Source organism: Pan troglodytes, chromosome 10 (genome assembly GCF_028858775.2).
Source record: "Pan troglodytes isolate AG18354 chromosome 10, NHGRI_mPanTro3-v2.0_pri, whole genome shotgun sequence".
Lineage (NCBI taxonomy): Eukaryota > Metazoa > Chordata > Mammalia > Primates > Hominidae > Pan > Pan troglodytes.
Window position 1 is genome coordinate 92,085,922 of NC_072408.2, and position 25,822 is coordinate 92,111,743.

The 25,822-nt window shown below is 33.0% G+C and overlaps 1 protein-coding gene across 1 annotated transcript; it reads left to right on the forward strand.

The window, feature by feature from the left end:
• The first annotated feature begins 1,490 nt into the window (after positions 1-1,490).
• ALX1 (ALX homeobox 1) lies at positions 1,491-23,188 on the forward strand. Its single transcript, XM_509250.9, has 4 exons — positions 1,491-1,892; positions 4,970-5,274; positions 8,257-8,385; positions 22,559-23,188. Exons 1-4 carry the CDS (start codon positions 1,667-1,669, stop codon positions 22,877-22,879), a joined length of 981 nt encoding a protein of 326 aa, XP_509250.2. The 5' UTR covers positions 1,491-1,666; the 3' UTR covers positions 22,880-23,188.
• Positions 23,189-25,822: the final 2,634 nt, after the last annotated feature.

The following is a 25,822-nucleotide window of genomic DNA, read 5'->3' on the forward strand; positions in this document are numbered from 1 at the left end:
GTTACTCTCTGGCTGAGGCCTGGTCAGGTCTCGAAGAAGGTCTCACCAAAGAGGCGTGGGTCAGCTAAGACCCCCGCAGAAGGTGGAAACTCTCAAACCCATCAGCATGCCCACCACAGCTGGGCTTGGCCTCACCATCCTCAGAATCCGGGCTGCTCGGCCTGCCCGAGGCCTCACCGTAATTGCCAGACTTGTCTGGGGAAACGCGACGGCCGCTGTGAGTGCCAGTGTTGACAAAGGCTGTGTCAGGACGTCTAAGCAGAGGCCTACCTGGACCACAACCTGTCCGGCTTATTTTCACCAAATTTGCTAGCTTAGGGTGCTTGACGCAAATGCGATTTTGTGCCCAGGGCACCGAACGCATTTCCCCCAAGCGCCGCGGGCTCCTAGGAAGCCAAGAGTCGTGCCAAAAGTCACACAGAAGGGCTTTCAACCTAGCAGTGCTGTCCTGCCTGCCCTACCATCCCCTCTGGTGGAAATGGAGGCCTTGGACCTGTCCGCGCCCAGGACGCCGCGCCGCGAGTGCCCGCAGCTCCGCGCGCTCACCACTCACTCCCAGAGCGCTTTTCGGAGTAACTCCACAGCAACTCTTTAAAATTAAAAGTAATTTCTGTAAAAATATGCAGACATTCCTCTTCTTCATAAACCCCTATTTGTAACAATCCTCACTTTGGCATTAGAGTAAAAGCCTTTCAAAGGCACCGATCATAACGGGTTTTCTTAAAATAATTTGGGTCTAATGATAAAATCGTGGACCAAAGGGAAGGGTGGCGAAGAGGGTAGGGAATTGGTTGGCATTAGTATAATGGCTTCATTGCCTCTTGCTCGGCTTCTCTCTCCCACCCATCGCCACCGCGTCCACACTCCGCCGCATTCCAGAGAAAAAGAAAAGGCCACGGCCTCGTAGAGCTCCCAGCTGGCCTGGACCCCGAGCTCCTCCCGGTTAGAAGCCGAAGCGGCCCCTCTACTACGGCGGCTGCGATTAACAGTTGCCAATGCATCTGGTTCCTTGGGCTTCGGATTAATGTGAATCTTCCACGTAAACGATTTACGGATGAAATAAAAGCCTTTTAGAGCAATGCTTCCTTTCAAGTTCTTAAGACGCCTCTAAATCTTTCTGGTAGTGAGTGGCCGGCATGGGGGCGGGGTGGGGACGGGTGGCTCAGGAAGGCGCAGGCAGTAGGGAGTGGAGGTTTAACTGCTTTGCGATCTCACCAAGATCTTCCGAAATGCCAGTCCACTGTCACGGCGGCAATGAATCTGGGTGTCAGGGGCTCGTCTCTCCTGGCATTTGTCTGAAATGGAGCTGTCTGTCTGTCTATCCTAGGCCTGGACGCCCTCTGCCCGGGTAAGTGGGGAAAATGGGGGTGGGGTAGGGGCGGAGGGGGGACCCGGGGTGGAGTTAGTCGCCCGCCTATTTTCATATTCATTAGAATTGGGAGGCTGCCCGAGGAGCCAGCTGAGTTTCAAGATATAAAAGCAACTTCGGGTGCTCCTTTTCCAGCCGGGACGTATTAAAGGGACCGGAGCGGGGCAGTTCCCGACGCCGCAGCGCTCGCTTTCCCTTCCCTCCTCTCTGGCCCTCCCTCCTCCCACCCACTGGCTCCCTCCCCCAGCGCTCTCCAGTTTCTGTGCCCCAGGAGCTACGCGACAGTCTTCCAGGATTATGGAGTTTCTGAGCGAGAAGTTTGCCCTCAAGAGCCCTCCGAGTAAAAACAGTGACTTTTACATGGGCGCAGGAGGTCCTCTGGAGCACGTTATGGAGACGCTGGACAATGAGTCCTTTTACAGCAAAGCGTCTGCAGGCAAATGCGTGCAGGCCTTCGGACCCCTGCCCCGCGCCGAGCATCACGTGCGCTTGGAGAGGACCTCGCCCTGTCAGGACAGCAGCGGTGAGTCGCTAGCGCCCCAGCCAGAGCCGCCGCAGCCCTTCCGCAATCGAAAATGCAGGATCTGTCTGATCAGGCAGGGAGGGAGAAGGGAGAAAAGTGGGAGCGAGGGACCTGGAAGGTGGAGGAAGGTAGTGGAAGGTGCTCGCTTTATGAAGCGGTGTTACTGCTGCTGCAGCCTTTGGGGGCGGAGGACGGAGGGAGGGAGAGATCCAGCACCGGGTTGCCTCTGAGCGATTCTCCTTTCGCTGTAGGGTCTGGTCGCCTACGGATCCCTGAGTCCTTCTGTAATATTGGTTCCTGGAGTAAACTGATAGGGCGCTAAATAGAGCGTAATTGAGTCAAGACAGAACGCTTCCTCTGCGAGCCCGCCTTGCAGTCCGGGCGGTAGGAACTGAAATCGATCACAGCTCGTTAGAGTACGTCACTGTCGTCACGAGTAGGAAAAAAAAAACCGGAAAACAAAAACAAAAAACAAAAAACCCTTTGAGCTCCTTTAGGTAAAGATAAATCTTTTTAATTTTCCAAGACGTAGCGATATGTTTTCAAAGTTTGAGGATCCCTAGATTTCTAGCGTGTGTGAATTTGTAATTTCTGCTTTTTTTTGCGTTTGCAATACAACACGCGTTGAATGTTTGTTAAACACTAAAGCACATTAAATAGCTTCGGGCAAACCATCCCCGGCCTAATCACTCATTCCCAGATTCTACGTTTTGTGTTTTTATGACTTCACATTAAAAGTCACCTAAGGAGTCTTTGGAATGCTTCTGGGTGAAATCTTCAACTTTGAATGCCCAAGTATCTCCAAGTCAAAATCTTATCAAAACAAACCATCTATCTTTTCTATCTTGTAACCTAATACGAACCTATTATTTCAGATCGCGACAGCTAAAGCACGTTTACAATTCCAAGAGAACTTTTCCTTATCATTGTATATATTCCACAGTTAAGCTATAAGGGGCGGGTTGCTTTAAAATAACAAACGAATTAAGTGTGAAATATTTACAACAAGCCCCCTGCCCCCTATTTTATGGAAATTCAAAATCTGACAAAACACTGGCCTGTAGAAGCTCATTTTCTAAATATTTTGAACACAAGTTTTTTTCTTTTATTAATCTCATATTTAACTAATTTTATTTAACGTTGCAAGTAACTTTTGACTAAGGGTAAATCAAAAATAAAGGTGCAAATAATAAAGAAAATAATCAGCTAAGTCGTTTCAGTCATTTATTTAGAAAGATTCGAGCGTATACTTTTTATTATTCTTACACTGAGTTGTTGGTTTTCTGGCTGCGTTTCAGACCTGGTATCTGTATTTGTGGAATTCTTAGGTGCATGCCTAACGTTATTTGAATTGACAGGTCTTTCTTTAATGATTCTGCAATGTCTTGTATTGACTCTGGATGGACTCGATCATAATATTTTATTTTAAATAGTCGAGAATCCAAAATAAGAGACATAATTGATGCGTTATCAACTTTTAAACAAATATCACACTATTAAGATGAATTTTAACAAAGAAGGGTTAAGGAAGATGAACATAGGCAGTCATCCGCTTAATTTAGGAGAGATCCTGTCTTTCTCTTGAGATGCCCTTAGCCTCTCTGATGCTTCCCCTCCCCCATCCCTAATTGCTGCAGTTCCCCCTTTAATTTTGCCCAAGGAGATAGAACCGTATTGTTAATCAGTCATGGCTCTTCTTTATATTTGGTTTAACATCACATCTTCCTTTGCATGAAAACCGTTAATTTAAAAAATTTGTTATATATATATTGACAAATTATAGTTGTATATATTTATGGGGTACAAAGTAATGTTACTTTTTTTAATGCAATGTGGAATGATTAAATTACATTAATTGGCCATCACCTCAAATATTTGACATTTTTTATTATGAGAACATTTTTGAGAGTTACTCCGTTAGTGACATTGAAATGCACAGTACTCAATTATTAGCTATTGAAGTTATATGCGCATTAAACTTGAATATATTTGTATAATGATGAAAAGAGTTGTAAAAATACATTATGGGGGTAATTTTAAAAAAGAAACAAATGAAAAAAGTATGATCATCTATTGGAAATTATTATTCTGGCTGGATTGACTTTACTTTTTAAAAAGTGCTTCCCATTTCACTATGTGCATCCATTGCATTTGTGGGTGTTTGGCATTATATGATATATCTTTGTTTTATATCACACTGCAAGCATGCAATCAAATCTGAAGAAAATTACTGAAATTAAACATCCCTTAACAGAATGCTAGATGTCATGCTCTGTAATGTTTTAATAGCTGTTTTAATTTCTGTGTTTCAGCAGAGAAAAAAGAAAAGTTTTCAATCCCAAAACTTATCTAACTAGCTAAGCAGAAATATGAAATGTTTTAAAAAGAACTGCGTAAGTTTTTAGGTAAAAAAAAATGCTGCTTAAATCTAATTTCCGATAGAAAGCGTATTCAAAATTTGGCATGAAATTTATTTTGTCAATTTAATAGATTATTTTTGAAGAAAAAGTGTAAATGCAGACATGGATATAAAGTTGAAATATTCAAAATTTAGTGGAAATAATGTCACATCTGAAATCTATCATCAGTACATTTTACGTGGAGGGGGATAATAAGTTTCAGATATTAGTACAGAGGTATTATTTAAGATTAAAATATATTTTCTGAGCCACATTAGTAGCTTGGTTTTATCTGCTGTGAATAAACACATGACATTAAATTTGCTTCAGTTTTCAAAAATCATGGACACTTAAAGTTTCTTTCATGAAACACCCAGATCATCTTTTAATTCGAGTACATGAATTTAAGTAAAAAACATGTGCATAAACTTATAAATCCTGTAAAATAGAACTGCGGATTTTGGCAGATCATAGCAGTTGCATGAACACGTTTTAAAATGGTATTTAAACCTGTCCTACAATGAATTAAGTATAGAAATGTGGTAATTGAATTAATACTAGCACAATAAATTATTAATAGGCCAATTTCTTGATACTCTTAATTACTTCTACTTATTGATTTAATTGAGATGAGTTTCACAATCCTGAGAACTGTTGTTTTTCCTCCTCTGGGTACAGTGAACTATGGGATCACTAAAGTAGAAGGACAGCCCCTTCACACCGAACTGAATAGAGCTATGGACAACTGTAACAGTCTCCGAATGTCTCCCGTGAAAGGGATGCAAGAGAAGGGAGAGCTGGATGAACTTGGGGATAAATGTGATAGCAATGTATCCAGCAGTAAGAAACGGAGGCACCGAACCACCTTCACCAGTTTGCAGCTAGAGGAGCTGGAGAAAGTCTTTCAGAAAACTCATTACCCGGATGTGTATGTCAGAGAACAGCTTGCTCTGAGGACAGAGCTCACTGAGGCCAGGGTCCAGGTAGGAGCCAAACAGAGGCCTTGATGGATGGGATAGGAAAATAAATGGTGTTAGAATAATTGAATAAGTGCATTTTGCCACAAAGAAACAAACTGATTCCCTAGCTGAAGATGAGAAACAGAGTAATACATATGAATATATGTCTACTAAAATTATTTTTTAATTGCAAAAATTTTGACAACTCACGCAATATGTAAAACAAAAGAACACAAGTTATTACAGAGACATAAAAATGAACAATCATTCAAACATAACAATATGATAATATATCTCTGATTTTCAAAAGCAGTTTTTAAAGGATTAAAAGCAGAATCATGACTATTTAGTAATTGGTATATTTATTTGTTTTTTTTTTTCGGTTTTATTAGCCACTAAGGTTCTTTTTTAGATTATATATCAGGTATTTTTAAATTATTTGTATAATAGCCCATACATCTAGAAATTTCTAGATTTGGAGCCATAATAAAAAAAAAAAATCCCACAAATTCCCAATTGTTATGTATACCATGGAATGTTTTCACTATGGATAATTAAAAATAAGATCAAATAGTGCTCATTTACAATTTTATAGTTCTAGTAGTTGTCAACATGTAAATATTCCATTATAATGGTTAAAGTCTAGATAAATCATATGAATTTTGCATAGGCAATAAAAATAATGGCTTTAAAGTAAATTTTTGTGTATACTCAATTATGTTTATAAGATATATTCTAGTTATTAAATTGGATGATCCAATATGCTTAATTTTTAAAAATAATTTGAGAAAGAAAAATCATACCAGGTAAAATTTTACCTCTTAGGAGTACTTTATTTTGACTAAATTTGATATTCTTAAACTATATTTTACTAGTTTCCAAGTAGTAAGAGTTTAAAATGCAACAATAATTCAGGATAATGGCCTTTGTCTTTGTGTGTGTTCTGACTCCTCTACAAAAGTATTGATTTTTGCAATTCCCATAAACTGCTAAAATGGGGGAATGAATAAAATAGTGAAAATTTTTGTTCTAAATCGAGTAACTGTATTTCTTCTTAAGATTAAGCCATTGTAAGGCTCTTACATCATTAGAGACAACATCTGGTGGCACACGGATAACAAGCAGCAGATTTTTACTTGAGTTTGTGGAAGCAAATGATTACTTTATCTTGGTTCAGGAAGTAAATATGTAGAAAGTTCATGCTAACAAAGAATTTTAGAATTGTCGAGTATTAACACCCGCTGTGTATGTTTGAGATTTTTGTCTTTGTCTATATTTAAATTAGTTATACTTGTAACCATAAACAAATATGTTTGCACACAGAGTGACCAACTGTACATAATGCATCTTTTCCCCTTAACATTCACCAAGTCTTGATTAATTTTTGTCTAAGAACATGCACAGAGAGCCAACTTGAACTTAATTTACTCAGGTCGTTCTCTTTCCTGCTTTGCACATAAGAGTGGTAACTATTACTCATTTTAAGGAAATTGTCAAGTTCTTTTTGTCAATGGAAAAAAAATAAAACCCAAAAACGTATTACTAAATTCCCTTAGTGTGTTCCTGGGGCTCATCTGCGGAGACAGCAAGAAGATTTGATTTGTTTTTTGTTGTTGTTGATGTCTTGAGCCTTGGCATAATGGATAATATGCATTTATCAGCAGTGTACTAAAACTATAATGAACATGTAGCTCTCTGGCTCATTTCAATTGCTGAAAACTCTGCAAAGTGCCATCTTAAATTTGTAATGTGTACTAAAAAATTAAACTGAGTATTAATATGTTGCCATAATAGTGAAGGTAAAGATATACAAGATTAGAATTGAGTATGAAAAAGAGTGAAAATTTCAAGTAAACTTCAACAAAAGGCTTTTACAACTTGCATTTTTTATATTTGATTTCTAGCCTTTTTCCTAAATATTTTATATTCTGAACATAATTGTGTGAAGAAGACTAAATAGATTCCCAAAAGCTACTCCTATAATGTTCACTTAAAAACATCAAAGTATATATATTGAATATAATCTTCTGCATCTCCCTTTAATATTAAAGTGAAGATATTGGAATATTACAGGTATGAATTAATGAATATCCAACCTGCTGAGGAAGATGGTTCTTATGATAAATACTTCTAATAGGTAATTAGAGAAATTGTGGAAGATAGCTTAGTGACCTTAGCTGCCACAGTAACTGATAGACTTTCTTGACACTTGGTTCTATCTGCCCTATTTCTTATATTATTTCCATTACCTGTGCTTTAAATTAGAGAAATTACGTAAAGATATCCGAGCATTTTCATAAGGGAAAATAAGTTGCATAATGTATGTAATAAGCACATTCACGTATTTTAAAACCATAGTTCAACTTTAGATGATTCCTTTTTACCTATAATTCTTGTCATGCTTATTATAATATGTAATCTCATTTTTTCCTATTTCTAGATAATCATGATGTTCCTGCTGCTGCCATATATTTAGGTGTAATCTTTATGTTTAAATTTTTAAAAGATTATGTAGGTATGAGCACAACCGAGAAGAGCTTTCACTTTTGTGATATATTTTAAAGATAATTTTTAATAGGCTCAGATATTAATTTGCTTATAGATTGACTGAGTTTACGTTACGGCATATACGTCTTCCAGACTTGCAGCATTCTCTTAAAGGAGACTTATCCATGACAATGTGGAGATATATGGAGTATTCAGGATCATATAATCTAATTGCTTTTTGTTTTCCATAAATGAGAAAACAGAGGCTCAGACGTATCAGATGTATTTCCCGAAAGTCTCCTGCCTCTTTCTATTAAATTATTTTGTCTCATGGGAAAATCACTTACCACATCGAGATACAAGAAAAAGTAAAATCTGTGGATCCTTTTCTAACGTAAATACATTTTTTTATGTAATTTTTTTAACCTGGTTTACCTTTCTTGTTTGATGTCTTTTAACATCACATTTGCTTTATCAAATATTCCTTAGCTAAAATTCTACTTTTTATTAAATAATTAGGTTTGGTTTCAAAATCGAAGGGCCAAATGGAGAAAAAGGGAACGTTATGGCCAAATACAACAAGCGAAAAGCCATTTTGCTGCCACCTACGATATATCAGTTTTGCCAAGGACTGACAGCTACCCACAGGTATGCTAAACTACACAGAATACTGATCAAGAAAAGGAGATTTGGTTTGTATATTCTCAAAATGGTTAGCATAGGCTTTATTATATGTAAGATAATAGTCAAGAATGAAAATCTAAGCTTCAGAAAACATTCTTCATGTCTGCTAAGTTTTAATTTTTCTGAATTATTTTCTTGTTGTTTTCTTACAGAGTCATTCATTTAAAAATATTTCAGGGTATTTTTTTCTTTTGAATTTTGTTGTATATTGCCACCAATGAAATAGCATCATTTAATGATACAGGTATTTTAATTATCCTACATTCTAATTACTCAGACTCTCTTCCTTTGTTAACTTTTAAAAATACTGTAAATAGAGTGTTGCTTAGCATGCAATCTCTGTGGATATTGTTTTATGAACTATACTAAAACCTGATGTCAAATGTGGCCTATTAAGCCCTTAACTCCATTTAAAACTGTGTCTCTTTTTCTATGTTTTTTTTTTTTCAGTTTTCAAATTGCTTATTCTCTAAAGGTCCACATTTGGTCCTGTTTGACTTAAAACGGAGATAGAATTAGTATCAGACATAATTTTAAAAGTTAATCACAGATGAGTAACAGCTTCCCTTTATAATGGGTGCTCTTTTACTTCATTACAAAAAGTGTTAGAAATTCTTTTTCTTCTCATTTTTCTTTTTCAATATAGAGACTATATATTTCTTTTTCATATTTTGTAATGAATGTAAATGTTTGTCTTTCTAATTTATTTTGTGTCACTTTTTCCTAATACTTAATAATGATATTCAGAACTGTATTTGATACATGATGAAAAAAAACCTACGTTATAAGCAACGAGCTATGCATTATTTTGTTATTTATTATTTAATGATATGCATTATAAGAGACCCCTGTGAAAACACATATGAAACATATATGCTGGAGAAATACCTTGATAGTTCACTAACTAGATGATCTGAACCCCAAACTTGAGTATTCATTTTCTTCAACACTATGAGTACAAATTCAGTTCTTTAATGTTGTTCTTTCCTTGTGTTCCTATGCCTTTTATGATTCTTAAAAACCAATTTTAGAAACCTCACTCCTCCAGATAAATCCCCCAAATTTATTAAAATAATATTATATGTTAAATAAAAGAAGTCTTGGAGGTCACCTTGTTCAACTCCTTCATTTAAAAAAGTTATGAAAACGGGCTCAATTGAGTTAAGGAATTGGTTTGTGATCATACAAGTGGGTTCCTGCAGGAGAGACTATAAAGGTCGCTACGTCTAAACCTTTACCCAATGGTTTGCTAGAAGACTATTCTTATGGATACCTTTTCAATAAATGCTTCCTATCTCCTTGCCATAGGAGGAATCTTGTTTCTCTTTTAAAATTTATCTTAAAGAGGTTACCTTATGTTTTCTCCTATTTTAAAGCATGAGGATACCTCTGGTGGTTACTTACCATCATAGGGCTAGTCAAATTTTGTTTGCCAAATATTTTTGAGTGCCTTAGTTGAGTCAGTGTGAGTTAGTTTGAGTGCCGTTAGTTTCTAAACAAAATTCTGTAAAAATGTTTCCCCTCTAGGCTGCAAGCTCCATGAGGACAGGGACTGCAGTGTCTTCATGGTTCTTAACACTACTGTAGCCCTCACTGTATATCTGGGCACTGTTCTAAGCAGATTACATATATTATCTCATTTAATCCTCACAACAACCTTATGTGCTAGGTGTTACTAATTGTCTCCATTGCTCAAATGAGAAAGAGGTGAGGTGAAGTTCAGATTTGACCAGAGACAATTTGGTTCCCACTTGCCAGATTTTAACCTGACAATAGACTGTCTCTACCTGTGAATATATTTAAATGATACCAAAGGAGCATAAAGTTTGAGCTGCATTATTGTAAGTCTGCGCTTTAGTGTCGGGAGCCACAACCAGAGAAATAACAATAAAAATATAGGTGAAATGGAGAATGGTTTATATCATTTTGAACTACTTGACTGTGGTGACTTTAGACGTAATAAAGTAACAAATTATGAGCTCTTCACATGGATTTTAAACTCTTACTAAGTATATCCCACAACACTTGACTATGACTACTTTTTTGTGCATTTTATTCTTTCAGTCTTCATTTCCTTTCAAACCCCATTTCTATCTGTTTTCAACTTTTCTGTCCCTGTACGTTGGTTGTTTTATATTTGACTCTTCTTGCTTCTTTGATAAAGCAATCAGAATAGGGCCTAGCATCAATTAAGACCTATATAAAGGGTAAAGCATTCAGAATAGTGCATATTCTGAATCTAAAACTTTATACAGCTTTAAGACATGTATAAAGGCTCAATATGACTCAGTGTACTCTGACTAACCATCTCTTTTCCCTAAGATTATCTTACCATTGTGTTATTGTACCTCAAAGCTTTATATATTATTAATTAAAAGAATGAGGTAACCTAGACACCGATGGAGGAACGGACATGGTACACCAAATTATATATTTGATCATCTTTTTCACTCCAATGAAAAATTAATTTAAAAAATTTCCCCCCACAAATCATGGGAATGTTGCACTAATTATTCCTCATAATTTTGTATACATTGGCTATACCACCTGATAATTTAAGAATGGAGAACATATGTTGGAATTACTTCAACAGTGCCAATCATGAATAATAATAAAAATTAATACCATGAAATCCATAGTACTTTCTTGTATTGGTAAATCATTTAATGTTTGGTTACCAAAATTTCCGAAATTATGTGGCTGCAACTCCCCACTGTAGATACTGGATAAAGCCGGGGGAATTTTTATTTTAACTTAAATATATACAAGATACTTTTTTAGTTTGTTTGAAAAAATAATTGGGCCAAGATCATGTCTCTCAAGAGTTAGCCTAAATGAAATGTTTTTTTTTTATCATGAGGCTTGAAAATAGGAACTTGTAATGGGAGAAATAGAAACAGAAGTAGAATCCAATATCTCAGTCTAATAAGACATTGGATTTGGTGACTGTTAATTACAGAAAAAATTATTAATTTCAGAAAAGTTGGAAACTAGAAAATGTTAGAGGCAGGACAGAAATAAAGAATTAGCAATTTGGCAGAAAGAAAAGCCATACATAGAAATACATGAAAAACAGAGATAGTTTAGAAAATGATCTCCTCAAGCCTGCTCAGTATGTACAAGCATAATATGTTTATTTCTATATAGTAATTAATACTTTCTAATATGTTCTAATAAATACTTTGTTTCAACTGGCCGTCTTTTTACTATAGTAGCAACAGCTGTAACAGTAAAAATAATTACTAATAATTGGGGGCATATTTAAAGCCAGACACTGTGCTTCCTTCTTGTATCTATTAACCTGTTTAATTTAAGCTCAGGTTTTCTGAGCTCAGGAACCCAAAGACCTTTATGTAACATTATCTCTTTAATTCATCACTGAAGAGTGAAATTATTCAAATTGGATCCTAAAATATCACATCCTTTTTGGAAGGTAAAAATGCTTCTGTTTTTAAATTTATAAACATTTAAAAAGTCTAAACACCTCATTGACTGTTTCAAGATTTTTTTCTTAAACTTACTTATCTTTGATAGCAAACGAATAAGAAAGTGAGAGACGTGATGTTCATATTTACATATTTTAAGGTAGTATATTTTGATGTACTGACAACAGTATCTTTTTGTTTAAGTTCTTTATTTTGGCTCAAGATATCAGTTGCCATTTGGCAATGCTGTGATTTAACTAAATTAATCTATTCATTTTTCCTCAAGAGTTAACGTTTTTGAAAGCATTCTCATTGCTTGGGATGAATTTGTTTCCTCTGTCTTGAATTTCCCTCCCTCACCTAAGCCATATTTACTCCATGAAGCCTCTGGGATGTGCCATCTATCTGCACATCACTTTCTCGCTGACATTTTGGTGGGTTGTATTAAAGGTCTGACTTCCCATTTACAATGTAAAATATTTAAAAGATGACCCAGTTACTAGTCACCTTTGTATCACCAAGGATGGTCTGCTATGAATTGAGCAAATTATATAGACATTGGATAGATATGAGTAACAGTACAGATTCACTTCAATATATTAATATATTAAGTAGTGTATCATAAAACAAAAATAATCAATTTTCAATAAAACAGATTCTGAATTTGTTATTAACCAGTTTTGTGATATAAGCAATTAACTTTTCCTCAATTTCTTCCTCTGTTCAAAAAAATAGGCTAGAAATATTTTGCAGACACTTTTCAGCTGACTTTTATTCCAAAGTTATTTGCCTTTCAAAACAAATATATGTCATGCACTGTTGCAGGGATCAGGGATATATAATTGATCTAGACAAAATTCCCTGCTTTGTAGAAAGACTAAAAACTGGGTAATATTTGTACTAAATTTGCAAACACTTCTTGGTGCAAACTAGGCCCAAGAAACCGTAAATCTAAATAATTTTGGCCTTAAATTTAAAAAGTGAGCAAAGATCTAGTGATATTATATTTTAAATTGTTTCTAATATGGCAAAACCAAAGCATTTTAAAAATAATTATTTTAGTGAATAAAATAATTTATCTTAAGGTATAAGTATTTCCTTGAGAATTATAATTACCCTTCATTTCTTACAAGGAACTTTACAATTTCATGTTCTTAGGTTTGGATTACATGAGCATTGACATTATTATCTAGATAGATAACTTTGAGTTACAACTTTGACTTGATCTTCAGATTCTTTATTTGTAAAATGGAAGTATTGTTGGTGCTGGTGTTGGTGGTGTTGATAGTGTAGATGATCAAGACGATGATGGTTTTTCTGTTATTGTGAAGACTAAATGGATTTCCGAAAAGGAAAGCCCTCTGTTTATAGACTACAGAGGTGAATCCTGGGATTTGAAGAGGGCCAGGGGTTAACATTAATGACTATGAGCTTTCCAGTCAGAGAGATGTGGGTTCAAGTTTTGGCTTTTCAGTTTAATAGCTTTTAGACCTTTGGCAAATGAATTTACCATGAGGAACAGTTCTTTTCATTTATAAAATGGGGGTAAAAGCTCATATGATGTTTGTGAATGTTAAACAAACTTGTTTATGCAAATTACTTAGGGCATTGCCTAGTACAAAACAGAACTTAATAAGTAGTAGGAATTCTATCATTTCCATTAGTCATTATTAATTTTGTTCTAAAGTACCTGCCTCTCCAGGTAGCTAAATTGCTTGTTATCTTATGTTGTAGCGTTTTAATTAATCCAATCTCTGAGTAAATTTACTATGTAGGGATCTAGGGAAATATTAATTTCAGTTAAACATACTTTCCTTTTTAAATTGAAAACCAAATACAGTAACTTTAGAAAAGTTTAAGTATATATTCAATTCACCAGAATTATTTTCTTGTAAATATTTTCATCACAAATTTCAGAAAAAGAATTGAAGTGCTTTTCCCACCAAAATTTTGAATGAGGTTTCACTGAGTATTGTATAGTGAAAACTATCTCTAAATCTATGCTTACCAAATGTACCAAGGAATCCACACAGTGTCTTGTCTTCCATTGTATTATTGAGGACTTCATAAATATATGCCACTTAGAATTTGAACACGCCAAGAGGTAGATTCAAGTTATAGGTAATTTGTGGTCATTTTTATAATTTAATACATAGATTAAAGCTGTAAAACATTTTAGTTTAACACATTCTATTTGAAATATTGTAGTTATACAATTAAAAAATGAAATTTTAAGGTTTTCATGTAATGGTAGTTCCCATATAATAGATTGTAGACATATTGCTTATCTACCTTGGTTTTAATGGCAGTTTCTATATTAATCTTAATGGTTGTCTTAACTTAAGCTAAATAAGGAACATAGGACTTGTCTCCTTCAACCACTGTGGTTTATAATTAAAAGGCATTTGTAGCATTTTTTACCTTTGGAGAAAATATAATTTTGTCACTATAATTTCTATTTTTTCCCAAATATTTGAAGTAAACAAACCAAAATCTTTTAAAAATATTACTAATACAGCGGTAATTAATACATTGTATGATGAATGCTTTTACATCCATGAAACAACCAATGAATGGTCATACAATGATACAGTGAAAATTCTTGTATGACTTATGACCAAAATGTTACCATCATTTTCAAAATATCATCTTGATATTGCACAATTTGTCACTGATAATAAACACAAATATTTTAAGTGACAGAAGAAATATAATGATAATCTACCTTACTAAAATATAGTTTTTGCAGCGAGTAAATATACTGATTTAATTAAATTTATATAGTTTAAATAAATATGAATAAAATATTTATATATGTATGTGTGTATATATATATGTTATGTGTAGCATGAGACAATTTTTGTCAGTATCATTAGGTGAAGGTACAGTTAGCTACAGTGAATTCTTTTCTTAATTTTTATTTTGTTGAAATATTTTAATTTTAATGAAATGGAATTCATTTAATGAAAAAAATTTTAATAAAAATGAAACATTTCATTTTTATTAAAACTTTAATTAATTTTTATTCTGTTGCATATACAAAGACTCTAAAGAGGCAAAGAATATCCTCCAAAAGAAACAAAGTTCACTCATGTCAATTATGAAAATAATTAGGCCTATTCTTTTGAAAATGTAATATTCTAATGTGACTGTACACAGTAAGTTAACAAAATTTTTTTAAATAAGTGTTTTTTATTTTACAAGGAAACTAAATCAGTTAAGTTGAATAGATAACCAAATAAATAAGAAGAAAATAAAAATGAATGTTGCAGAGTGCCAACGTTAGCTTATACATATAAAAACCTCACAAGAAGATGGAGAAATAACAGGCAGAAAATTAAGCCATCAAAGCCCAGGAAGTCTATGAGCACAGAACTGTTGTTTAAAATCTGCAGTTCACACTATTGTTAGTGTGAACCTTATGATATACTTTAATCCAGAATTATATGCATGCCATGTTTATGAAGCCTCATGTGTCTATGGATTTTCTTTTTTATTCTGCATCATAGACATTAAATAGGTAAACTTCCGTACAAACTCACAGTTGATTTTTAAAATTACAAAAATAAAATGTCGACTTTGTAGTTAATACAAAGAGATGATGAGTAAAATCAATAGCTTCACTTAATATTTTAGGAATAAATTCAAAGTCCATAAATGACTCCAAGCAAGATCTCTAAAATTAAAAATTTTCTGTACAAATTAAAATATTTGTGTATTTTATTCATATTCTAAGCTATTTATGCATAAAAGCTTAATTTACAAGCTTACATTTTTATCTTTATTTCTTATATTGTGAATTTTGTTTCAATAGGATAATTTCATCACTAAAATGAATCAGACACTGATGAATCAGCAATAGCTATCATACATGTATTAAAATACATGAAAAATAATGCAACAAGTGTCTGGAAAATCCTCCATATGATAATTATTGCTTGATAGTAATAAAATAGCAAAGGTTAGGTGTTACCATTTTATTTCTTCCTTAAATGAGTTGATTTGAAAACTTTCATTTTAAAGCAATCGTGAGAGTTTCTATAAATCTTCTTTTTAAAAGTCACTTAATATAGAATTTAAGAATACAGTCAACACCAAAGAAAAATTTTCTTAATGTTCTTATATCTTGGACTTGGAGCATTTTTCAAATATTATTTGAATAATGAAAAATGTAAACACATTTATATGATGTTATGCTGAAAATTTACAGACATTAACATTTCTTATTAAGCTTCGTGCTTTTAATTTTGCACTAAAAGTAGACATACACATTTATTTTTCTGCTAAGCAGTTTTCTTCTTAAATTATCAGTCTCATATGGGTGTGATATTTAATGGTGATTTTTTTTAATGGAAAAGGCACCTTTCTTGTTTCAAATCTCTGTATACATATCTAAGATGGAATTTTACTAAAAAATAAAAGTGACAGTATTTAGTATATGATCTGTTTCTGATGAATAAATGATTTCTAATCACTTTAGTTTAATAATATATATTGGAAAACTACTTTAAGAATGTTTGAAATGTCAATAGACTTATCAAAATCTAAATATTTTATATATCACCTTAAAATATTTTTTGATGAAAATTAGATCTAATGAGTAGACACTGATGAAAATGTGCCCTCACTTTTACCTTAGGCAGTACCTAAAAAATACTCAGATTAATCTTTTCATTGCTTAATTAATTCAAGTTGGGATCTTTTTTTTTCAGGTAGACAAAGTCTCAGTGTGTGTTAGTTACTGGTGGTAAATTCAATATTTAAAGATTCACTTATACTCTTTCTCCCTGCCAGCAACTTACTGATGTAGTAAATAGAAAAGTTAATGGGATCCTAAAGTTAGTCAATAGCTAAAAATATCTGCATGTTGCTAAGCAAATGATTCTTATTAATATTTTGTCATGTAAATGTTACAGGAATATACTAGTGAATTTCATAAAAGTCTCTTTAAAAATTTAGCTGTTTTCCCAGAAATCAGTGTTTTCATTTTTAAGAGAACATGTACAGATCTAGTAAATTCAATTACATAGTGTTACTGTCTTAATACATTTATATAGTATTAAATGATATACAGAAAATTAATAAATGTAAACATTATGCCAAAGAGGAAAACCAAATCAGTTTTTAGATTTTCATGTAAAGAGGTATTGCTATAACATCATCACAAGTAACTCTATAAATCTCTGATCTCTGTCTTTTAAAGTATCCTTTAATTCCCACAGGAAAGTGTGTGAGCATGTGATGCGAGAATTGTGTGAGTGTGCACATGGAGTGTGTGTGCAGACGTATGGGTATGTATGTGTGTTTATGCAAGTAAATATGATCGATGTTGGTGGCAGGAGATAGGAGCACTCTATATATAGATGAGAAGTAGAGTTAAATAAACTTATTTTAGTAGAAAAACGTTACTTAATTAGTTGTTTTGGAGATGCTTTAAAATTAAGGGAAGGTTGTTACTTACATATTTTCATGTTTAGTATTTCTATGAAATTTGATAGTGTTGTTTCTTCTAAATAGCACTAATATTAGGATATTGACTATAAAATGCTATCATGAAACTATTTTTTTGTTACACCGTGCTATTTTACAATTAAGTAAAAAACTAACAAACTCACTATTCTTTTAAAAGGCCTTTATAGAAAAATATATTAAAAAGTACTCACTATATAAAATCAGTAAATATATTAGAAATGTAAACCAGGGTTAGAACAACAAAATCCACTTTGTAGTTCTGATTACAAAGAATATATTCATATCAAGGTTCTAAGGTAAAAAATAAATAATTTTCTACCCATAACTTACTGTAGTAATTGAATTTATTACAAATATATATCCACAGTAAAAACCTCTTAGTATTTATGTTTATGTTAATATATATTTATGTATTTTCCCTTCTTCTTCCTCTCTACTGCTTTTAATCCCTTGGAAAAAAATGAGTATTAAATGAATTAGGTTTCAGTTTGGAATAAATAAGACAAAAATAAAACTTTTCTCTAAAACTCCAAAGTCATGGGATAATTAAGTGTTAACGTTTATTTGGTTAGAAAAACATGAAGTGGCAAACGTTCAAAGTGAAGTGCAGTAAATCCGCTGTACTTCCATTCATGCTAATGGGAGGTAGTTGGCTAAGTTCCCTGGACAGAGTTCCCTGGACAGTGCTTTGAACACACCCCTAATATTTAAAAAAAAAGTTTCAGAGAACGTTAAAACATGAAATGTTTTTAGATTCTCCACTCCTTTTAAACACAACAAAGAAAAAAAAAATAAAGGCAGTCAATCTTTTTCTCTTTCTTTTTAAAAAACACACATACAAGAAGGATATGGGAATTATTTGTTTCTGGTTGTAAAGCCCTTGAATATTAAACAGAGGCCTACGAAAACACCGTAAAATTATATGGTGCCAGGTATTGTCATTGCAGTATCTATGAAATAGTTCAAAATAAGAGTAGTTATCCTATTTAGGAAGAAAATTAATATTTTTTTACTTCCAAAATTGAACCACAAATATAATTTTTCCTTTAACGAATCAGAGTGCGATTTTGATGGGCTTCCCAGTTGACAAAAATGTAATAGGCACTTTTAGATAATATGCACATGGATTTATACTTTCCAGGGCATAGTTTAAAAATTACTCCCTATATGAGAATATATTGGTGTAGGGATGGAGGAACAGTGTGAGTCCAGCTTGATAGCAGTATAGTCAACCCTTAGCTCAAATAATGTTGTTGTTTAATCGGATCTAGATGGCCTAGAACAAAGATTTTATCTGCCAGCTTTTTCCTACAGCAATCAGATGATATGCAGTGTATGATATTCTGGTGTAAATGCTATGTATTGGTAAGGGTAAACGGTATTGATAAGCTCAGACATATCCAGAATAACATGATCTGAATGATACAGTGTCTACAAACCAAGTCATATGAGGAATGGTTAAAAGCACTGGAGATGATTACCTGGAGAAAAAGGATTTGGGGGTTGTATCATCATGCCCGATTACATTTTAAGATTTTTACATGTAAGAAAGATGATCTTATTCTACGTCATTATAGGGCACATAAATGGAAGCCATAGGTAGAGGTAGAGGAATATAACAGCTTACTTTTATAGAAAAGAAATGGAATTTTTTTTTAAACAGGTGAGCTTCTTATCACAAGAGGTAAACAAAATTGGTGTACAAAGAATTTTTCATTTGGAAGGAAGTTGGACTCCAGTAGTGTTTCCTAATTTCAATTGATTTTCAGAATTCCATGTGTGTATTTTATTACTATTATTTTAATACAGAGCCCCTGAGCCATACTAAATGAATCAGAGTCTCCAAGGATATGTATCTGTTGTGGAGAATCAGTGTTTAATAATAAAAATAAAGAACTTCCCAGGTAAATGCAGTTAGCAAGGTCTAGGAATGTAATTTTCATGATCACTGTTAAGATTATTGAGTATGGTGATTTGGGAGTTCATATTATGAAACAAAAATTTTGATATATTAACATAAATCATCCATAAAATTTTGATTATATCTGCAAGATGGATCAGTCCATATTTTTCAAGCACTTAATAACTTTGTATTAAGGACTTACCTTGTACCACATTAGACCTGAGGATGACAAAACAGTTGTGAGAAATAATTGTGGGTTTTTCTTTCAGAGAGTAGAGACTATGAACCTACACAAAGTAGGGATAATGAGTAAATAAATAATTTCAACTCATAAAACTAGTCATTATTACAGCATTTCTAAGGTTTCCTAGGTTGAGATTTGACCTCCACCATTGGAACTATGCAATCTTGGGTGATCTTCTTCAGCTCTGTTCTATAGTGTTACCATCCTCAAAAGGGGGATAGCAAAAGAACACGCTGTTTAGTGTACTGAAACAATTAAAAGTGTTCATAATATATTTAACATAATGCCTCAAGCATGGTAATTAATTGGTAACCATTAGCTATAATGAACATGGTCTTGAGCATTATCATCAAATGTTTAAACACCCAGAGGGCAGGCTTCAGAGAAGTAAAATCACAATATACCGAGGATACTATCTTTTATGAGTTGCATCTAAATAAATTTACAATGTGGAAACCAACAATGTTTCTAAAGTCAAATAAAGATTTGCTGGAAATTTAAAAAAGGAAAGATCAGCAGTGGTGCTGGGGAGGAGGAAGAAATAGATATTTTGAAAACAAGATAGATCAGTAAAAATGTGTGAGGATATCTCTACCTATGGGAATAAATGACAATCTTCAAAATATTTAGGGTATCTTCGCAAGCCCAACTAAAATATTGTTATCATATTTACTTTACCAGTCTGTTCTGCCCAGAAAAACATGTCTATATGTTAGAAATTATTTCATCAAAAGTAATGCATATAACGTGCTTGATCATGTCCAGATAAGAAGTTTTGATCAAAATAAAATTTGCTTTTTTATGTACTCTACAGAATATTTTTCAATTTATAGGTAGATTTATGTTAATTATGTTAGGGAGGCAATATTTTCTTAATTTATATCTATAGGTTACCTCCCTTGCCTTTACCTTTCTGATTTTAGCTTTTTCATCTAGTTGGTGAACATATTTCTGTGCATTTGGAATATGAATGAATGATTTTAATAAAAAATTCAAGAAACACTGTATAAATCAAGCAATTCTTTAACAAACAAAATATAAATAATCCTTCTCTTTCATTATCTTGTCTTCCTTTTTTTTTTTTTTTAAGTAAGCAAGCAAAGTTCACTTTCATTTCTGAAAGCTCTTTTATCAGACATGTGACTATGGTTTTTGCCGAGTAGCACAATGTGTGTGATTGAATGTCAGAGGAAAATCACCCAGATGAAGTTAGAAGAGGTAGTTTGACAGAGTAATGACATTAGCAGCCCTCTTGTTGGTTTGAGATACATACTCAGCAATCACTGATACCAATCATTATGTTTTGCCTAAAGTGGAACACATATAGTAGAATGAGCCAGAATTAGAACATAGCCTGAGACAATTTAAGGATTAACAAAATATGCAAATCATATATATATATATAATATATATGTTTAGATATGGATATGTAGATTTCTCTCTTTGTCTCTTTCTACATATGTATATATTTAACAACTTTAAAGCAGCTTATACATATATTTATATAAAGAATTATTTTTTAAGACAACCCAGATATGTAAGCACCTTGCCAATCACTAAAACCCCACCTAAAGGTTGAAATTACTTATTAAGGTTTTTCTCTTACGTTTTGAACCTGGTTAATCAGTCCTTTCTTGAGTGACAGAGTACCTTTTTACCAGTGTGATCTAGAAGATTTATTAACATATTTTTTGCTCTTATTTGAAAATTAGTTGCCATAGAAAGTACAACTCAAGCATGGGTATTGTAAGACTACACCAGACCTTATTTGTAGGTGCCTGGAATCTTTATGTAGAAACAAATATAGGAAGACATATGTGTCCTACTCATTGATGATTCTACTCTTACATCATGATTTTAAAAGATAAGGAAACCTGATGTGATTAACATGTGTATTGCTGCTATGTTCTAGTCCAAATGTATTATAATAATGTTGCTAAAAGCATTCAGTTTTATTTCATCTTCAAAGGGCTGCATCATAGTATTACTATCCCATGCAACATTTTCTTTTTTTACCTTCCCCAGCTCCTGCCATTTGTCATGATTTTTTCTGAGCTTCCCAGTAACGTATGGGGTTCCTGTTTTTGTTTGTTTAAATAGCTTGTATATTAAGATTGAGATATGTCCTACTTAAAATTCATGTTACATAAGGTCTATATCATGTTTCTTTTACATGCTAGTAACTTTAGATAAATTTGTACTTGTTAATATTGCATTGAATTGTTTCCTGTAGAGATTTAATAATACGAAGTGTGAATATCTTGGGTGTGAATGATAAAGCAGTTTCTACTCTATAGGAGTACTATATAACACAAGAGTAACTGCATTATACTCATCTGATGTTTTTGCTAAATAGTTGCACCTCTTTCTCAGCTATGATTCCATTATTTGGTAAAGGCCAATGTTTTAAAATTCTAACTTTGTTTTACATGTCACATGTCTGTTTCAAATTCATTATATCATATATAAATCACAGAATAAATTTTAAAAATATGTATATTTACATATTTTGTAATTTCCCAGATTCTCAGAGCTGTTTCTTCAAGACTATAGGATACGAAAAAGCAATAGGAGGGCAAACATGTTCCAGAATAAGTTTGATCAAAAATATCTTTGCAGAACAGTCTATTGTCAGCAATGGTTTCCAACGAAAACTGCCACACCAGGAGTCCCAGTTAGAATTTTTTTAAAAAATGCATTTGTGTCATTTTGTTTAGAAAGACAAAAACTATCTTTAAACTTAAAACCAGATTTTAAACTACTTTTCTAATCACATGAATTGGTCATGACTCAATCTTCCAGATTCATTTTTAAAATCATGACTATGAAAATAATACTTTTTTATAGGAGATAGACATGTTTGAGAGTACGTTATGTGGCCAAAAATGTGAGATTTGTTGCTCTATTTCAGTATAACAAACTAGAAGGATCTCTCAAATAATTTTTTTTAGTCATTGTTGTATGTAATTACAGACCACCCAACAGGAGCAAACAATGAATAGTTAACCAAATTTAGTAAATACAACTTAACAAAAGTAAGAGAACAAAAGTGAGAACATGTAAATGTAATATTTGTTGTTTTATATATTCCAGATTCAGAACAATTTGTGGGCAGGAAATGCAAGTGGTGGTTCTGTGGTTACTTCATGCATGTTACCACGTGACACTTCCTCCTGTATGACACCTTATTCTCACTCGCCTCGGACAGATTCCAGTTACACGGGGTTTTCAAACCACCAGAACCAGTTCAGCCACGTGCCCCTCAACAATTTTTTCACTGACTCTCTTCTTACTGGGGCAACCAATGGACATGCATTTGAAACAAAGCCAGAGTTTGAAAGGAGGTCTTCCAGTATCGCAGTTCTTCGAATGAAAGCCAAGGAGCACACCGCCAATATTTCATGGGCCATGTAACATACAGTACTCTTTTATTTTTCTTTTAATAGCAAAGTTAAACATTCTTATTTCTCATATTTAAAGGATACCACAATAAGCTGCTGTGTGTGGAATTGCTAAAGGTCAAGATATTCAGTGAGACCAGCTTAAATGAATAGTTGTTATTTAACATTAAAATCTAAGAATGAACCTCTGAAAAGACTAAATAGGTTTACCATGTGCCAGTCTCCACAAACCCTGTTTTAGTAGTAAGGTTTTCTTTTTCTATTGTACAAGTCAATGAAATATGATCACGCAACTTATTAAAGAATAAATGTGTTAAACAAATTCTTCTGTTATAGATTGATTTATGTTACTTCTGTATAACAAGAAATCTCTTGTAAAATAATACCTGATAAAGAAGGAAATGCACTGGGGAAAACGTCAAGATGCCAAAGTCGTCAGGTAAATATTGAATCAGGGTGTTTTGGGGAGTTAACTGCTCTCTCTCTCTCTCCAAAAAGCAGTGGGCAAAAACCCTGTTGCTGAGAATTTATTTTCAAGCCTCATTTTTGTTTTTGTTTTTACCCTTTGATGTTTTAGTGAATTTCCACTCTGTTAAACAAGAGATCTTTTAAAATAACCAACATTCGCATGAGATATTTGGGCATGGTTTCCTGAAGCCACATGGCTAAAGGTGATAACTGAAGTATTCTGGTGTGATTGAAAATATAGTCATGGGAGCGGACTTTATAAATGTCATTTTTCCAGTGAAGAAGCCAGCATAGACTCAATTACTTAATCATCACAAACAAGAAAAAATTTATAAACCTTGCTGTTGCTTTTAAACTAAGATAGTGTTGATTAAACTGTGCACATAAACCACTAATTAATACTACACTGAAAGTAACATTTTCTGTTAAAGCATCAGTGAGTTGGAATTTATATGTATTTTGTGGGTATGTGCATGCTTACATGCATGTGTGTTTGTTTCTCAACATATTATGCCTTAAGCATTTTTTGCTACTGTGGTTTTTGCATAGAGAATTAAAATGTCAGAAAGCTTTCTAAAATTTCTGTTGGAAAAGAAGAGAAGAAAAATACGTTGCATCTGGAAAATTGCTAACCCCTTTGATTTACTTCTCCTCCCTTTACCCTGTCACATTCCAAGCTTTTTCAGATGAGTGAAATGTCAACCTCCATGAAAGATTCTTAAGTTCATAAAGGCAAAGTAAATTAATTGAAATGAAGATGACTTCCATGGCTCAGATTAGAGCTGAGCTCTTTGTACTCTGTAGAATCTTCTTGTGGTTCCTGCAGACTTTAGGAATATGCTTGGGAGCTCTAATGGCTAAAGGACGAGAAAAAATGAATTTTAAAATTAAATTTTGGAAAAAGTACTTAAATCCCGTAAGTGTATCTTCTTAGTGGGAAAATATTTATAGCAATTAAACATCTTTTGTAATAAAATTTTAAATCAAGCTGATGATAGAAATGAGTAATGTCCTAAACAAACATTCCCTGACTTCATAATACTTTATTCTTTATTACTTTTGTGTTCCCTTTCTTTATTTTTGTTTCTAAAAGAAATGTGTTCAATTTGGCTGTGAGAATTATGCTTTCATGCAAGATCTTTTGTTAAAAGTCTATTTAGGCAGCTGTTAAATATCCTTTATGGTTTTAGAAGAGAATGACTTATTTTCATATATATTCATATATGTGGTTAATAGGAATTTGTGAACTAAAACTTAAAACAAAAATGTAAGATTTTCTTTTCAAAAATTTCACAAATTAATAGTGTTCATTTTCATTTTCTTCCTCTTTAATTTAAATTTTAGTATCCCTTGGCTAGTACCATATATTTTTCAAATGAGAGACAGAAGTCATATTGTCAAGTTCAAATTTCATTTTCTTCCTCAGTTTTTCTAGTCTTTTTCTCCTTATACTTAATAATTAGGTAATAATTAGTTGGAGCTTCTATAACTATTTTTTCAATTGAAACATCTTTTTAATTAAGGTTTTACATCTATAATTCTCTGTATAATTCACATATTTTAAAAACGTAGATGAAGGCTATTTGCAATAATAAAATAAGTAATGGAATCATAGTTCTTGTCCTTTATGAGTTCACAATCTTCCTGGACAAACACATGCCTGAAGTTTTTACCCTCAGCCATGCCTCAAATTGTATTATGGCAGTAAGAATCTCATGAATTTTCCTGTGTTAACATTCCAACTTCCTTTTGTACACAGTGAATTTTTATTATGTATTCAAGTTGCCAAAAATAAATAAAATGAACTTTTGATATAATAGGGTAAGATAAAGCTAAAACAAAGTACATAAAATGAATTTCCTGAATTTTCTCTTGCTCCTTCTGAATTTAAGTTTCAATACTAGAATTCATATTGATGTTATATACTTTTCTTAAGAGAAAAAACTAAGGAACATTTTACTTACTTTTATTTGGGCTTATTATTGACAGTATTATTGGGAGTTTTGGTACAATAAGTAATTTGAACCACATGGACATTTGTTCCTATAGCTATCTCATCCCCTATTTGCCCCTTCCATACATTTTCCTTGCATACACGGTTTAAAAGATGCTTCTTGTACTCTTTTTCTTGAGCAACGTGGTTAACCCTTGAACCTCATGAGGAGAGATAAATTTATGGGAAAATTAGGTAAGGTTGCAGTTTCTTAAGGATAAAATGAAATTTAAGAAATGGTTTATAAATTTTTGAAAGTGTCTTATTTATTTTTTATGAATATTAAATAGTATTTTATTCTTATATAATATCTTATGAAAGTAGAAAAATAAAGTCACTGCAGTCTTTGCCCTGAGTCCTGACAACATATCTTAAAGGAATAACAGTTATATAACCTATATAACCTTGAGGAAACTCATGAAATTGTGTGTATAAATTATGGGAATGTATTAGTTTCATCGTTTCATCTGACTGCTTATTTTGCCTTCAAGGGAG